The 17,684-nt window shown below is 39.6% G+C and overlaps 1 protein-coding gene across 2 annotated transcripts; it reads left to right on the plus strand.

Moving 5' to 3' along the window:
* The first annotated feature begins 1,477 nt into the window (after positions 1-1,477).
* Positions 1,478-16,752, plus strand: rrp12 (ribosomal RNA processing 12 homolog). Of its 2 annotated transcripts, none has more exons than XM_004077163.4 (34): positions 1,478-1,698; positions 2,373-2,599; positions 3,263-3,346; positions 3,463-3,539; positions 3,631-3,736; positions 3,830-3,946; positions 4,034-4,172; positions 5,555-5,682; positions 5,772-5,870; positions 5,949-6,040; positions 7,046-7,157; positions 7,238-7,338; positions 7,420-7,534; positions 7,621-7,763; positions 7,830-7,951; positions 8,023-8,087; positions 9,187-9,349; positions 9,443-9,597; positions 11,535-11,602; positions 11,729-11,822; positions 11,903-12,061; positions 12,136-12,216; positions 12,293-12,398; positions 12,478-12,585; positions 14,082-14,239; positions 14,562-14,653; positions 15,087-15,242; positions 15,325-15,497; positions 15,570-15,680; positions 15,750-15,796; positions 15,880-15,955; positions 16,030-16,097; positions 16,167-16,249; positions 16,327-16,752. In XM_004077163.4, the coding sequence occupies exons 1-34, from the start codon at positions 1,560-1,562 to the stop codon at positions 16,427-16,429; spliced, it is 3,867 nt and encodes a 1,288-aa protein (XP_004077211.1). In that variant the 5' UTR covers positions 1,478-1,559; the 3' UTR covers positions 16,430-16,752. The 2 variants fall into 2 exon arrangements, with proteins under 2 accessions (XP_004077211.1, XP_020565270.1); XM_020709611.1 differs by having other exon boundaries at positions 1,560-1,698; positions 15,883-15,955.
* Positions 16,753-17,684: the final 932 nt, after the last annotated feature.

The raw sequence follows: 17,684 nt of genomic DNA on the forward strand, positions 1-17,684 counted from the left end.
AACCCAGTAGGAGCCACAAAGTCTGACTTCACCCTGCAGAAGAACAAGACACTGATTACATTTTTGTTACTATTATGATACATTTGAACGAACTATTCAATTTCTGGCATTAATAAAACATAAATATAAAGACAATGTCGAGGTTTTTTTTCTAAAACATGAAACAGTTTATAGCTTTTGACAGACACTACTTCCTTTCAAAATAAAGGATGCTGTGTTACACAGCATTATCTCAATGGAGCAATTTCATAAACCTAACTGACTAAAATTAAATCAGAGCAAATTAAGTGACCTTTACTCTTTTAAGGACTATAGGGCTCACTAAAAATCATTGCATTTTTTTCAAAAAAAGAAAATGACCCTTTTATCCCTGAGCACGTTATCAAAAATCAGTCTAATTGTTTTAGTTTTACTTTGATAAAGTACAAAACCACACCTCTAGATGGGTTTTTGGAGCATTATGGGTACTGTTGTCATCAGTTTGGCATGATCAGTCCTATGCCTCAGCTGTTTTTGAATGAGTAGAATAAAGTTTGACTTTTTGAATATTTTGTTTGGTTTGATGCAACCAGTTGTCCAAAAATACGTAACTGTTTCACGTTATGAACACTTTTAGTTATCTTTTATCCAGAGAGCCACAATGAAAGGGTAAAAGAGCCACATGTTGCTCCAGAGCCTCAGGCTGCAAACCAAGCCAATGCCCCTGGCCTGCACTATGTTTGGCATTTGGCAAAAAACTTGTGTTTTTACAAGGCCCACAAACATAAGTAGCAAATACATCATTTAGGTATTAGGCTTTAAACTTGTTCAATTGTGTAGCTCTATATCAAAAAGCAGAGATTTGTTCCTTAAATCAGATCTATTTTCAATGGCTTTTAACTCCCAGTTGTTGTTTTTGTATACACACCTTTTCCCCCTAATTTATTTTTCATGCATTTTAATGTCAAAATCTTTGTGGTTTTAGATTCCTTGTATTTTATTTGTAAACCCCGAAACTGAAGTTTTAGTTTTATGTTTAGAAAATTTGTTTTATTGATCTTTTTCATTAATATTATGATCGTTATGATTTTTTTTAATTCAATTTCATTTGTAAGGCCCAAATTCACAACAACAGTCGTCTTAATGGGCTTCGTACTGTATTGTAAGGTACGATTATATTTATTGTGCTTTTAATGTATATTTTAGCCTTTGTTTTGTAAAGTCCTTGGGTTTCTTGAAAGGCGCTTTAAATAAAATGGATTATTATTATTATTATTAAACATACAATCAAAAAGGATCATAAATGTGTAGAATTCAATAGAATAATACTTAACTTTAACTAAACAAATTAATCTAAAATTGCATCCCTGCCCTTAGACCCTGCTTTTTCAAAATATTCTAATAACGTAACACAAAATAACTAGATAAAAAAAGTCTGTTTCGATTGCATCGTGAGCAGCGCCATCTAGAGATAGAAAATCACAAACATTCGGGCACGCATGTGACGTCATCTGCGAGCGACGGGCAGTCATCTGCTTACCTGCATACATTTTGGGGCTAGCAACAATTTCAACCCCAAAATGGTCAAATCGGGAAAACTTCGTTCGGGGACCGGTTCGAAGTTGAAACGATGGAAGAAAGGACACAGTAGCGACTCAAACCCGCAGACGAACCGGTTCCGACAGGCCGCGAAGAGCCGCTTCTTCAGCCGACCCAGTGGTGAGTTTGCACGTGGGTCCGTGCGTCTGTTCGTTAGCTTTAACTAAGCATCCAGTGTAATGATCTGTGGTGAATTTTTAACTAACACTCATGGGACCATCATTGATTTCAGATTGACTCAGATCACCATGAAAAGAAATTGTGCTAAAGTTATGCTATTGTCTTAAGTTTTTTTAAATTTATTTTATTTAACATTTTGACCTGCAGTGAGTGTACAGATTACATTGATTAAGACAGAATTGTCTGGGCTTGGATATCACTAAACCTGAGGTTTTTGTTTTGTTTTTTAAGTTATTAAAAAACACTTTTCACTCAACTAGTCATTTATTTTAATAAATAGTGAAACTGTGATTGATAATATTATTCCGCCCTACATTCTCATCCTGATAGTAAGTTAAAAAAACAGAGGGGGGGGGGGGGGGGTTAAAGACATTTCACCTCCTCTCTTTAGGGCCATTCTTAATTTAAAATTGGCCAAATTGAGGAATTCCACTTCCGTCCCTACATTAGGAAACAATGTAAGCATTGCTTTTGTGAACAAGAACAAAAGTGTGTTATAAATCAATATTTCTCTGTCAAGATTGATCTTTTTTTTTACCTTAAACTGTACAGTTAGGTTTAAACTTTATACTTTTAATTATCAGAATGTGAAAAAATGTGCTTTGTTCCTGCAGGAAAGAGTGATCTCACGGTCGATGCGCTCAAGCTCCACAATGAGCTGCAGGCAGGGACTCTGGAGGTCGGCACAGGCAGCTGCAAAGAGGCTCGCATGGAGGAGGAACCTGATGAGATGTCACAAAGAACCTCTGGCACCTTTCTCAGTGGCCTTTCAGACTGTTCCAACCTCACATTCAGGAAGGTGCAGCGCTTCTGGGAGTCCAACTCAGCAGCACATAAAGAGGTGTGTACTGTATTTACAATCAAGTTACAAGTTGTTGCTCTTATGATAATATGTTTAGAATGTCTTTTTGTGGCATTTTTTTTGATGATTAAGCTCAAATTTGCAAGTACTGGTACTCCCATTTCTTTGAGTACTTCTTTATTTAAATAGTTGTGAATCAGGAGCAGACAAAAAAATGCGGTCTGAAAAACAACTTATTATTGATGTAGAAAATACTCAAACTACGTGCTTTGAGCTCGAAGAAACTGGGAAGGCAAGGGGGGGTTCAGGATTTTGGTTTGCTAGATCATCTCTGTTAATGTCTTACATACTCTAATACACCATATACACAGTATTTTTTTGATACTAGGTCTACTGAATCATCTGTGAGGCAGGGCTGCCAAGTGTTATGATAAATGTTTTCCTCAAACAGCACCTGATGAAATACTTGAAAATCGTTCTTTTCTTAAATTTATAGTTAGTTGTCTTTGCAAGTAATTTTTGCTTCGTTTCTGATAAGAAAAACCACAAAAATACTACAGAAAGTAGCCTCCTGACAGATGGTTTTCCTATGATGTCACACACAGATTGTTTGCTAATAATGTGAGCAAAAATGCTACCCCCACTTGTTGGTAAATATTATAAATACAAGCAAATTTCAGTTTTTCATTGTTTCCTCCCCAGATCTGTGCAGTTCTGGCAGCTGTGACTGAGGTCATTCGAGGTCAAGGAGGAAAGGAGACTGAAACAGAGTATTTTGCTGCTTTGGTGAGGTTTTTTTTGTCGATAAGAATTCAAATAACTTGTGGGCATTGTGTAAATAACTCCATTTATTTTTAAAAACTATTTTCATGGTTCTTAGACTTTTGTGCTTATTTTTGTAGATGACCACCTTGGAAGTTGTGGATTCACCAGAGTCTCAGACGGCGGTGGCATACCTCCTTAACCTCGTCATGAAGCGGTACCTCTTTGGCACTTCTTAGTTTGTTTTTTTATAGTAAAAAATAAAAAATGGTGCCCAACCTCATCTTTCACTGTTGTTGTTTTTGCAGAGTTCCTGCTCCAGTTCTCATGTCTAAGTTCTCAGACACAACCAAGGCTCTGATGGACATCATGTCAAAGCAGGCCTCGTCTGATTCATCATCTGCCCTTAGATGGGTGAGAACATTTAAGCATTTTAGTCAATCCAAGACCGTTTGTTGTGTTTAAAATGGGTTTTAGAATTATTTAATATTCTTCTGTGCATTTTAGATTCTGTCATGCCTCGCCACTTTACTGCGGAAGCAGGACTTGTCCGTCTGGACTTATCCATCGACTCTGCAGGCTTACCACGGCCTGCTGAGCTTCACGGTGCACAGCAAGCCAAAGGTTTATCTTACTAGTCTGCTTTAATTCACCTAATCTCTGACAAATAAATGCAGTAAAGAGTTTAAAATAACAGTCTTTTCCTCTCAGATCCGTAAAGCAGCACAGCAGGGCGTTTGCTCCGTACTTCGAGGCAGTGACTTCCTGTTTGGAGATGATGCCCCGGCCCATCACCCTGCTGCCGCGACCACCGCCAAGTTCTGCATCAAGGAAATGGAGCAGGCGGGAGGTTAGGCATCACGTTCGATCCCAACTGACTCGAGAACAAATGTTGCTCCTGAGACAAAACACCAAGTACATCCTCCAAATACATTCCTCCAAAACAGATTTTATTCTATTTATATGAACCAAATCACTGTTTTAAAGTGTTAATGGACACCAGAAACAACTCGTGGGTTTTGAGTATAATGAGCAGTCGAATGAATTAATGGTTATAATTAGGCCTGCACAATATACCGCAAATTTATCGTTATCGCGACATCAAGCTGTGCAATATGCATACCGCAAAAATCGGCAAAAATCGCAATAAATGGTTACCTTGACCCTTGTGCTATCCTAGGCACTTTAACATTGGGGGTTGGGTCATCTAGACCCACTAGACAGTGCTTTGAACCTTTTTTCTTCAATGATTTGTGATCTTCACTGGTGTCCGTGGATTACATGAAATCTTTCCACCTTTATCCGCCTTTGTCATGGTAGGGAGAACATGTCAATAAAAGGGGGGGGGTCATCTAAGATAGCACAAGGGTTACATGTGCTAAAACAATCTCATGGCAGCTTGAAATATTGAATAAATGAAATAAATCCCTTTATGCATTTAACCAATCGGAAGGACCCGTTTACGCTGTTGATCAATCAAATGAGGCCTTTTATGTTTGATGTTTGCCTCCTACGTCGACGAGGGTCATTTGGAGTATAATTTTTATACTGTTGCATTGAAATGGAAATTATGTTTTTGGTTGGTTTGATATTTGTTTATATACCGCAAATTATATCGTTATCGCAATATTAATCACCAATATCGCATATCGCAAGTTTTCCTCATATCGTGCAGCCCTAGTTATAATTGAATTCATCAATACCTTTGTCCTAGACCAAGATATTGAGTGCAATTTAACAATGCAATGCAATGACAATATAACTTGTGATTCATGAACAAATAGCAAAACAACCAAAACATTTTCCATTTCACTGCAACAGTTTAATTTAAATAAGAGTCAACATAACTTAAATTAGACTCCAAATGACCCTTGTCTACATAGAAGGCGAACATCTATATACGGTACTATAAACGGGGTCCATCCGATTGGTCAAATGCATACAGAGATTTGTTAAATAATTCACTACCATAAGATTGTTTACTACAACATGAATTCAAGGTGGTGAATCTAAAGATCATTTGATTAATTTTTTGCCAGTTATTTTGCAAAAACTAGGGTTTAAAAAATAAATAAACAAAATCAATCCACAAAACATTAAAAGCATTCAACTGTTAGAAACTTTACAGTAATTTTAGCTTTTAAAAACTTTAAGAAGTACAAAACACAGTCACAGAATTAAAATGTATTTTTTATGGTTCTCCAGTCAATCCTGTTCTTTATTTTTGCTCAGGCGGCAAAGAGGACACCACTACGCTCCACGTGCTCTGTCTGTTGAAAGAACTGTTGGGAACGTTTCCTGTGGGAGCTGTCAAGTCCTGCTGTGAGACTCTGCTGCGAGTGATGACTCTCAGCCATGTGGTGAGGATGTGAAGCCTGCAAATGCTTCACACCTGCGGTTTTGCACGTATTTTTTATTGTAACGCGTTTTTCTGTTTGTCTGGCTGAAGCTGGTGACAGCCAGCGCCATGCAGGCCTTTCACAGGCTGTTCAGTGGGAAGCCGAACGCTTCGACCCTTTCACCAGAACTCAACGCACAAATCATCACAGTAAGAACACAGAGGGCAGCATGTCATCATGTCAGCGAACCTGTTGGGGGATTTTAACTCTCTTCTAATGATCCACAGGCTCTCTATGATTATCTCCCCAGTGAGAGTGACCTGCAGCCGCTGCTCGCCTGGCTCACGGTCATGGAGAAAGCACATGTTCATCTTGCCTGGTACAAACGCACATTTTAACACAAATCTGGTCAGATTTATGATTAGAGCCACCATAAAAAATACATAAAGTTACAATAATAAAGTTATAACTTCATAAATTATACATTGATAATTTACGAGAATTAAGGCAAAAGACAGTTACTAAGAAAAAAAAATGAGCAACAACAACAAAAAAAGAACCAATGTTGTGATTGATTATGAAGGAAACAAAGGTAGAATAAAACATCTATGGATAGTGATGGACAGGACATGTTGATCATTAAAAGAACTGTTGACTGGTTTATAAAACCATTGACTTTTATATGCACTTTATCAATACAGTCAGGTTGTCTTTCCAGATAAAATGACAGTGGCTAAAGTAATCCCAAATAAACTTTATTTTTTTTTTAGAATAAAATAAATGAGTGAAAAGCAGTATGCATTTAGACTGCATAGATCTACAACACCTGTTTTTATTCTTGTTGAATTTTGACCCTTTTTTCTCATTCATTCATCTTCTTAATCGTCTTTTCCCTTTTGGGGTCATGGGCTGCCGGAGCCTATCCTGGCGCCCCACAAGCCCCCTGTGCTTGTGCTCCTTGGTGGCGTAGTGGTTAGCGCTCTTGCCTCACAGCTAGAAGGCCCCCGGCTGGGGGACCTGAAACAGAACACCAATGAGGGACCTTTCTGTGTGGAGTTTGCATGCTCTCCCTGTGCATGCCTGGGTTTTCGCCAGGGACGCTGGTTTCCTTCCACCGTCCAAAAACATGCTTCATGGGTTAATTGCTGACTCTAAATTATCCCTAGATGTAAAGGGTGTGCGATTGTCGCCCTGCGACAGACTGAAGACCTGTCCAGGATGTTTTGCCTACGAGTGGCCGGGATACACAACTTCAGTCTCTCATAATGTTTTCTCATAATTTTACGACTTTATTCTTGTACATCGATGTATTTTTTTTCTTATGGTGGTCCTAATCTTCCGTGGTAGATTTCCCATCAGAAGAAACCGTTGTTGGTTCTGTTAGTTTGCAGAGCTCTCTGAGTCTGGGTCACCTCCCACGCCTCTTCTCAGCTGCCATGTCCTGCCTGCTTTCTCCACACACTTCAGTGGTTTCCGCTGCAACCAACACGCTCAAGGTAAAACATACAAAGTTATGACACTCAAAAACGCTTCACTTTGTCAAATCATTCTCAAAACTATTGTTTATCTTTTTCAGACTTTACTAACGGAATGTGTTGCCCCTCACATGGAGAAAATAGGCGTCGTCAAAGCCACTGCTTCTGCAGGAAACGCCTCATATGTCTACAAAATGTTCCGGTATGACTGAAAACTAATAGCAAAAGCCATCAGAGCCCTTTTCCCTCTTTTCTGCATTAATAATCATCAAATGTATTCCAGCACCGTAGAGGACGGACTGTCCTATCGCTTCCATGCCTCCTGGCCCTTTGTGCTGCAGATCCTTGGATGCTTTTACAGAGTGGCAGGGAAGCAAGCTCATGCCATCATGACCAAGGTATTAAGCAAGACTGAGTTTTTTCTTCTTCTTTAGAATAAATGAAGATATGTTTTTCCTAAGGACGTGTATTGTGTGGCGGGTAGTCCCTCCAGTCTCTTGCAGACCTGCGATCCACTCCTCAGTTCCCCTTCAGCGGGGAGTTGGACCTGGCCGTGGGAGGAGCTGTGGAGAGCATGGGTCCTCAGCTTGTGCTGGCTGCTGTGCCGCTCAACATCACCGGGCAAAAGTGAGGACATTCAGTGGAGGAGCTTTTGTCTTTAAGTCTTTGTTTAACCCGCCGGTTTTGTTTCAGTGATGACATGGAGTTCCCACGCAGCTGGCTCATTCCCGTCATTCGAGATCATGTGAAGAACACCAACCTTGGCTTTTTTACTTCTTATTTCCTCCCACTGGCTTCTACTCTCAAGCAAAGAGGTAAAACCGAGTGAGAACTCAGGATTGTAAAGTTTTTACATGATAACAGATGTCACTGCTTTGTGTTGCAGCTGAAGAGTTGGAGCAGGCAGGAAACAAACTAGAGGCCAAAGTCTACCAGACACTGCAGCTTCAGGTACATGAAGAATTAGTTTTGTCCTGAGCTTGATATTAAAGTCCCACACAGTACAGATTCAGTGGTGGGTGTGAAGCATGGTCGGCGTGTTCCAAAATGTACTTCACACATGGTTACACTGACAAACGGGAAGAAGGAGCTTCAGTTAATTAGCAACATCTACAAAAAAGAATATTTCACGCTATGTTGAAGTTCACTCACTTCTCCTTAATCACTAAAAGACGGGATTGTCCAATGCCTTGGGTTTTAGGGCAGGTTTATTTGTATAGCACATTGCCTTACAAAAAACATCAAAAGAAATATTAAAGGAGTGATCATTGAAATAAAGTTTTAACGAAAGTTAAAAAAAACTGAATTTAAAGTAAGCTTAGAGTAACGGTGCGGATGTGAACTTTTGAATAATAACACTAATCAATTGCAGCTGATCTTGTTGCATGCATCTATACGCTCAAACCACATTTATACTGGACTCTGATTAAACCAAAAATGTTGAAAAACGCTCCACCTTCTGTGGTTCAGTATTCTTTCACACTGTACTTTTGAGAGTCGGATCAAAGGCATCTGGACAGCAGCTGCTCGTCTGGGCCGGTTTCTGCCTGCAGCATAACCATTCAGTCCTCTGAAACTCGCTAGTTATATTTTTCTATGCCCCTTTATTTATTGATTTGCACTTTTATCCTTTTTATTTTTCAACTTAATGTCATTTCATGTCTTTAGTTATCTTTGGAAACTTGTGTAAAAGATTTACTAAAACCTTTAAGCTGCTGACTTCTGAGCTAAATCTTATTTAACCCTTATGGTATCCTAGGCACTTTAACGTTGGGAGTTGGGTCATCTAGACCCACTAGACAGTGCGCTGAACCTTTTTTCTTCAATGATTTGTGATCTTCACTGGTGTCCATGGATTACATGAAATCTTTCCACCTTTATCCACCTTAGTCATGGTAGGGAGAACACGGCAATGTAAGGGTGGGGTCATCTAAGACAGCACAGGGGTTACAGGTGTTGCAGGAATTTGTCAAAAATGATCAATGGCTGCTGTTTAGTATTGATCAAAGAAGACGAAGGTTTATTTCTTTCTTTTTTTGGTGTGTGTCAGATTTGGACCATGCTTCCTGGCTTCTGCACATGTCCTGTGGACCTGATGGCGTCCTTCAAAGGCATTGCTCGCACTCTGGGTATGGCCATTAATGAACGGCCAGACCTGAGACTCCCGGTGTGTCAGGGACTGCGCACTCTCATCAACAAGAGCTGCTCCTCCGGTGAGACCATGCATGTTGTCACAGGAAGCCGACAAACAAAAGATCAATGAAAACGTCCAATAATCTCAGATGTTTTCGGATTTTTTTTTAAAGAGGAAGAAAAGGTGGAGTTGGGACGCTTCTCCAAAAATTTCCTCCCCATCCTCTTTAACGTGTACAGTCAGCAGCCTGCAGCCGGAGAGTCTGGGAGCTACCGGATGGCCATCCTGGATACCATCAAGGTTTATTTAACGGTCACCGACATGCAGGTACCTTCTTCCTTCTTCACTAAAAGTTCTTAATGGATTTGGTTTTATTTAAGGATAGGAAGGCTAGATTGGACTTTGCTAAAAAGCATCTAAAACAGCCAGCAGAGTTCTGGAAAAACATTCTTTGGACAGATGACACCAAAATCAACCTCTACCAGAATGATGGCAAGAGAAAAGTATGGAGAAGGCGTGGAGAAGCTCATGATCCAAAGCACACTAGATCATCAGTAAAACACTGTGGAGGCAGTGTGATGGTCTGGGCTGCATGGCTGCTAGTGGCACTGGGACACTAGTGTTTATTGATGACGTGACACAGAACAGAAGCAGCCCAATGAATTCTGAGGTGTTCAGAGACATACTGTCTGTGCAGATCCAGGTGAATGCAGCCAAACTGAATGGGCGGCGTTTCATAATACAGACGGACAACGACCTAAAACATACAGCCAAAGCAACTCAGGAGTTTATTAAAGCAAAGAAGTGGAATATTCTTAAATGAATGGCCAAGTCAGTCACCTGATCTTAACCCAATTGAGCATGCATTTCACTGGTTGAAGACTAAACTTCAGACAGAAAGGCACACAAACAAACAGCAACTGAAAGCCGCTGCAGTTAAGGCCTGGCAGAGCATTCAGAAGGAAAAACCCAGCATCTGGGGCCTCATTTATAAAACTTTGCGTAGGATTTGCGTCAGAAGTGGCGTACGGATGAAACATAGGATGTGCGTACGCTCAGAAATATTCGGATTTATAAAACCGTGCGCACGCACATCCTACGCATCTTTCCCTTAATAAATCACAACCAATTCTAAATGCTGCGCAGCTTTTGCGGCTTCATGACACGCCTATAGTTGCCCATAAATAGTCCGTGAAACGCCCACAAATTAATATTCATGTCTTGCGAGATCATGGCAAACACAGAGAGGAAATCAAAAAAACGTAACTTCACTCAATGTGAAGTAGAAGTTATCGTTGGCGAGGTGGAAAAGAGGAGAAAAATGTTGTTTTGAGGGCACAGTGTGGGGATTACTAATGCCAAAAAGGCACTTGAGTGGCAAACGGTGGCAGACGCCAAATGCTGTAGCCTCACAACCTCGGACCGTGGCCGAAAAATTTATCTCTGTCCATATATTTATGGTCCTGACATATATAAATGTTCATTGTCTTTGAAGACCCTGAAGCTACAGTTAACAAACATTCTCACCTTATTGTTGTACTGCAACGCTCCCTAAACCGTCTTCAGCTGTCATTGCGTCAGATCGACTCAGTGTTTTGAATCTCAGGTCAAGAGGTTTTTATTCAGGAGAGCTTTTAGTTGATTTTAGTCCTTGTTTTACTGTGTTTTGTTTTATTATTATTATTATTGTATTTTATTAATTTTTGTGTTTTGATATGATTTTATGCTCTTTGTAAAGCACTTTGTGATTCGTTCTGGGAAAAGTGCTATAGAAATAAAGATAATCTATTCTATTCTATAGAAAGATAGATATTCTGCAACTAAAGATTTTAGAAGAAAATTACTTTGTTTACTTTTTACGAATGAACATGGATCATAATCAATAAATACTAATACCTCTGAAGATTCTAAAGCTACGGTCACGAAACTCAAATGACTAATTAGCACCTACTTTTACTAGTTAACATTTTTTTCTAGTAAATGGTTGACTTTTTTTACTAGTTGATATTTGCACTAGTTACTTCATTGTTCAAGGTACTTCACAGAAGTGCACTGTTTAAGTGCTAAGGGATAAATAAAAATAGGGGTACCATGTGTATTAAATTTGTTTATTTTTTTTCTCTTACAAAAGTATCGGATCAGCGGATCCGCAGATACTCAAAATCAAATGATTTTTAATCAGATTGGGGGCAAAAAAGTCTGGAGAAATGCCTGACCTTAAATTTTGAATGTCAACGACTAACCGTTTCTCAATCTTTCTTCAGTTGATCTGCACCTTTATGCAAAAAGCCACGGACAGGTTGGCCAGCGCCGACAGCTCAGAGTTCATCCGGTAAGACACGCTGAGATGGATTTACTGATATTAAATCTGAAATAATTAGTTAAATGTTGCAAAACAGCATTATTTACTGTAGTCACTCTTTTTGCTTCTATTGCTCTGACCTCATCTGCTTCTCAGGTTGTCTGTGATGGATCTCGTGGTAGCAATGGTTCCTTTTGTAGACGAGGCAACAATGACTAAAACCTTTGAGCTGATTAGACCATATTTGGAGGTAAAGGTTTCTAAGCTTCACTTCGATGGATAGTTAACCTGCGTTGTTAATTGCTTGTTTGTTGATGCATCTGTTCTCAGGTCAAGGAACCAGGCATGCAGAAAAAGGCTTACCGCGTGCTGGAGGAGCTGTGTGGAGCAGAGAGAGAACAGTGCAAGTCGTTCGTGGTGTCCAACCTGGAAACACTCAAAGCGGTGCTGCTGGACACCCTGAAGAAAGCTTCCTCTCCTGCAAAAAGGGTAAGATGTCTTCCTCCTAAATCTGTAGAGGAGGTATTTCTTGGTGTCGTCTGACTGTTTTGTTCTTTTTCCAGCCGAGGTTGAGGTGTTTGCTCCACATAGTGAAAAGGCTAGATGAGAGCAACAGGGACTTCATCACTGCGCTGCTGCCAGAGGTACCAGCACTAATCGGAGAGCAGACTAGTTACTCGCCGATGTTTGTGGTTTCTACGGCAATGTCGTCTCTTGCAGGTGATCATATGTACCAAGGAGGTGTCTGCTGGAGCCCGAAAGAGCGCCTACAGTCTCCTGGTAGAAATAGGAAATGCCTTTGTTCGATTTTGTGGTAACACTAAAGGTAAAGCTTTGTTTTTTTGTGCATTGATTCAGATTTAATCCACCAACAATCCTGGTTGCCACCTCTGTTTGTGTTCCAGATGCCCTTGAGCAGTTTTTGGTTTTGGTGTACGCTGGCCTCACAGGCTCTGTCACCATGATGACTTGCGCGGTGTTGGCGCTGACACGGCTGGTGTTTGAATACAAAGGTGAGTCTAGTGAGGCTAGTATTTGTGGGCGGGGTTAAAGTCCCACTCCGATCATCTTTGGATCTATTTTAAAAGCGCTTCCAGTGGTCCTTTTAATTATGATAATGTCGTTTTCTAGAACAAAGTGTCTGCTGAGCTGCAGTTAATTAGAAATTTGCCTCTGAGTTTTAGACGGGACTGTGGCACGGAGCAACCCCGCCCGCCTCTTCCCGTCAACTGAGCTATTGGTTTACACCAGGGGTCTGCAACCTGAGGCTCCGAAGCCATTGTGACTCTTTGGCTTCGTAGAAAAAAGCTAACAATTTAAATAAATACTGTATTTTATGGAGTATAAGTCGCAGGAGCAAAAAAAATGCATACTATAGAACGAAAAAAAACATATACAAGTCACTCCGTAGTATAAGTCGCACTTTTAAGAGAAAAGTCCTACATTTATAAACAAATTTGCCAAGCCCTGCATAATTCTGTGTTCACACCAAACCTGAGTCATTCGTTAAATTTGCGCATGCTGCTTCTTTTGACACGCGTCAAATTTAATCCTCAATGCTTGTCCAAAACTGTGTTCATAAACTAGACGCTCCCATTGCATGTGGAGAAACTACTGTCTGAAGTTTGTAGCCTCATCACTACATGAAGGCTTTGACTGTATATCTCGTTTATAAATCACGGAAGATTAATTTTAAAGAGCTCTACTAAAGCGTTGATAATCACGTTTATGGGTTCATGAGATCATTCAGTCTTTTTTTTTTCTTTTCTTACGCAATTGTTACCTTCTATACCACAGGTGCTGCATCTGAATGATGGCACTTTCAGATGTCTCAGTTTGATGACTTGCTGTCCTGCATTACTCCAAGGAGAGAAAAAATTAAAAGAACAAAAGTATTGTCTCAATGCAAACGATTGTTTATCCGTGTTTGTTTCGGACGACGCTTCTTCATCTGTGATGCCGTTGGCAGCAAATACTGACGCATGCACCTACAGTGCCCTCTAGCGCCTGTAATTGAGAAACAGCTGTTGTAGGGAAACTGGTTGTTAGCAGGAAAATAACGAATATACAATATATAAGTCGCACCTCTGGCCAATCTAAGGGTAAAAAAAGTGACTTGACTTCTTGAAATACAGTGTTGGGTTTGTTGTTTTGGGTAATTTGCTTTAGTTAATAAAGTTTTGCCATTTCTGTTTAGATCTTTAGATAACTGAGCCACATGATGTTAAAAGGTGGAATCTACTGGCAAAGGGGATTATTATTAGAATCAACTTAAAGCACGTGTTCTAATCTTCTGCTGCACTACAGTGTCTAGTGAAATGTTGTCATCATATACGATTTGAATAAAAAAATGTTCAGAAAATACTCAGAAATTCTATTCTAATCTAAAGTTTCTTTATATACGTCCTCCATCATCAGAAGAACATTATTAAAAACACCAAATACAGCATTTCTTATGAGAGTGAGACTTTAAGCTTGTGCTTTTTTTTTTTCTTTGTTGTTAACTCAGACTTCATTGAGGAATCCACCCTAGAGCAGCTGCTCAACAACGTCTGTCTGCTGCTGTCGTCCCGCACCAGAGAGGTGGTCAAAGCTGCCTTAGGCTTCATCAAGGTCATCCTCTTCATCATGGATCCTAAGACGCTGGCCTCACATGTCACAGTGATGGTACAAATGCTTACATTGTGTCTACTGGAAGTCAAAGTTTATCTAATATCAAAATAGAAAAAAATCTTAATTTTATCAGCCGATGAGTCAGATCCAGAATTGTACTTGTTTTTTATTTGCCTTTGGGAGCAGATTTGACTAAAATCTTCCTGGTTCTTTTGTCAGTATGTCTTTGGAAATATATTCCAATAAAAGATCAGAAGAGCTGTTTAAGACTTAGGGTTATTTATGCCTTAGAAGGGATGTTTTAGGAATGTTTAAAATATATGTTAATTTTCAACCATAGTGTCTTAAATAAAGATTTTTTTTTATCTTTCCTCAGATGGAGGCCATCGGAAACATCAAAGATGATATGAGGAGACACTTCAGAACCAAGCTAAAGAATATTTTCACCAAGTTTATTAGAAAATTTGGGTGAGTTTTTGACACTTGTGTGCTCTTCCTCTTGTATGATGTTCTGTTAGGGATGGGTACCGAAGCTCAAGTTGGTACAGTACCGATGTAAACAGAACTACCGTTACCGAATAAACACACCGGTTGTAGTGCTTCTTATCAATTTCAATCACCGATATTCTACTCAGTTTTTCCGGTAAAATGATTCTAGCCAATCATTTTATCTTTCCAGCATTTGTGGGCGGGCTCATTTATGGAGAGGTGAGGCTGTGAGGGTGGGCGGAGCTTCAGTCAAAGTGCAGAGCGAGCGAAAGTTTATGCAAAATCTGCTGTTTTTCGCATTTTAAAGAAGCAGTGCGAGCAGGTTTAGGCACTGGAACTGTTTTAAAAGTACTGGAAATGCTGTATTTGGTGTTTTTTAAATCAAAGACTCTTAGTTCTGCTTCGTGTCTAGATTTGAGCTGGTGAAGAGCATGCTGCCTGAAGAACACCACAAAGTGCTGGTAAACATCCGGAAAGCCGAAGCTCGCAGTAAGAGACGAAAACAGGCCTCCGAGGAGCAGGACGACTCAGCTGACGAAGAGGAGGGACCAAAAATGAAAAGTGAAAGGTACTGCGCTTGAGCCAACTCAAGTTTGACTGTTCGTCTCAAATGTCAATGTTACATTTTTTTTTTTTTTCCGTTATTGCAGCATTGAAGACATCCTGGCGGAGTCTGACAGCGATTTGTCGGAGGATGAAGGAAAGGGTCGTAACGCACAGAAGAAGACAGGAAAACAGCAGAAAGGACGGGTGTGGCTCAAAGAGGGCGAGGAAGATGACCCGCTTAACTTTTTGGATCCGAAGGTTTCTCAGAGAGTTTTAGGTAAAATAGTTATTATTGGTGGAGGATTTGTATCTTACTTTGCTAGCTTACGAAGTCTTTGTTGTTTGTCAGCCACCAAACCACAGCCGAAAAAAGTTGTCAAGGGGGACCACGGCTTTAAAGTCACCTCAGATGGACGGCTCATCATTAGAGAGGAGGAAGAGGAGGAAGCAAAGGATAAAGGTAAGAGGTAATGAGCTGCTTTTTTTTTTGTCTGAATTTTTTTTATACATGTTTTTATTTCCCTCACAGATGGAGATGAGATGAAAGATATCCTCGAAGAAACAGGAGTGAAAACTGTAAGTGGTTAAAAGAACAAATGAAGCGTCTTTTTTGATCTACTTCTGTGATGACTGTTAATTTTCCTCCCACAAAACCACAGAAGAAGTCACAAAAGAGGAAGTTTCAAGATGACAACTTTGATGACATGGAAACTGAACCCATTTCGAAATATAAAGGTAACCTTTTAAAATTCAAACACGTTTTTATTGTCTCAGGACATTTAAACAACAATATTGTGTTCTTTGGTCAGCTGGAGGATCTGGCATCCACAGACCTTTGGGACAGGCGCAAGACTGGGGAAGTGATTATAAATCAAAAGTGAGTATGCTGGAAAAATGTCGGCTGACTAAAGTGTGCCGTTGCTCAGAAACGTATTTCCTCTCACAGAAAGGAAAAGGAGATGTGAAGAAGAAAGGAAAACTTGACCCATATGCTTACATACCTCTAAAGAAGTCCCAGCTCAATCGCAGGTACTAACCGCTTTCCTGCCAGGTGGTAAACTTAAAAAAAAACTTTTGCTAAAGGTGTCTAAAAACGTGTTTTTCAGGAAGCGCGCCAAACTGCAAGGCCAGTTCCGAGGCATGGTTCGAGGAGCCCAGAAGGGGGCGCTGTCTGGGAAGAAAATGCAGAAGAAAAAGAGAAAAACATGAAGAGAGCCTGCTTTTTTTTTATCCAGAGGACTCAAACAGTGCTGCCATGATCTCAAGCATAGAGTAACATGAGCTTAAACCTTTCTGTTGAATAATGGTTTGTGAGAAAGTGTCTACTAACTCAACAGTTTAAACCTTTATTGCATTTGAAAAGCCTTTAATTGAAAGGAAAATACTTTAAGAAGTAAATGTTGTCATGCATCCGCTATAAAAAATGCTCCCACTTCATGATGGAAACCTTTCATTTAGATCTCATCTGATGTCTTCTCTTTAGAAGAAATAAATATATTTATGCAGGGAAATAAACAGATGATGGAACTCAGGTTTTTGTCTTCTGTCATTGTGTTGTTTGGTCACTTGAGGGTGCTGTGCCTTCACACATACATCCACACTGAACACACGTCATTGAAGCTTCTCAGACTGGAGCATGAGCACTTTTCTTTCTTGAAAATGTTCTGCCTTAAATGGTTCAGTTCAGCGTAAACAAAACCTGAGCTAAATTTAGTCTCCTTTTCATACAAGAATAACCTAAAAATGGATGATCTTCACGTCAATAAGGATCATCTCAGAAGAAAGCCATGTAGCCATGAGGTGTTGGAGTAAATCTATGACTAACTATACTGGTGTCATAGGAAAGTGGTCAAACTATGGAAACTTGCAAAAACTGATGAGCACTCCATAAAAAAAAAAAAGACCTTGAGTAATGATTTTTTTTTTGCACACGTACTGAACGTCTTCAAAGGTCTTGAAAGGAATCTTTGCACAATGCTTTACATTTTGTTAGAATTTCATTTTGTGTTTATAGATACACGCTCGTGTTGTTGCACATTGCTATAGCTGTTCAGTTCATCTCATATATTTTTGCAGGTGTGGTTGACACTGACCCCAGAGACACTGCAAAAATGAGAAGTACATTAAAATATATTGAAATACATACTTTTACATGGTTTCAACTTTGTTTTTGGTTGTATATAATCTTTAAACTTCTTAATTTACTTGTGTTTTTTCAGATTTTCTTGTTTCTAGTTTTAGTATATAGGCCACCTTGATTCAAATCCTACTGTTGTAAAATCAGTGAAGGATTTGGAAGCACAACAATGTTATCCATAAAAATCTATTTTTTAGACAAATGTACAATCTTGTGATCTATAGCAGCCTTTCAAAGGTTATTGGTATAAAATATCTGGGAAAGATTACAGGTTTCCTAATAAGAAGGAAAGGTAATTACATTACCAAATATTACATCATGCATTAT

This window comes from Oryzias latipes, chromosome 15 (genome assembly GCF_002234675.1).
Source record: "Oryzias latipes chromosome 15, ASM223467v1".
Lineage (NCBI taxonomy): Eukaryota > Metazoa > Chordata > Actinopteri > Beloniformes > Adrianichthyidae > Oryzias > Oryzias latipes.

Coding starts and splice junctions, on each gene's coding strand:
- rrp12 (XM_004077163.4), top strand. CDS start 1,560: ATGGTCAAATCGGGAAAACTTCGTTCGGGGACCGGTTCGAAGTTGAAA. Junction 7,158..7,237: donor CTGCAACCAACACGCTCAAG/GTAAAACATACA, acceptor TATCTTTTTCAG/ACTTTACTAACGGAATGTGT. Junction 7,339..7,419: donor TATGTCTACAAAATGTTCCG/GTATGACTGAAA, acceptor AATGTATTCCAG/CACCGTAGAGGACGGACTGT.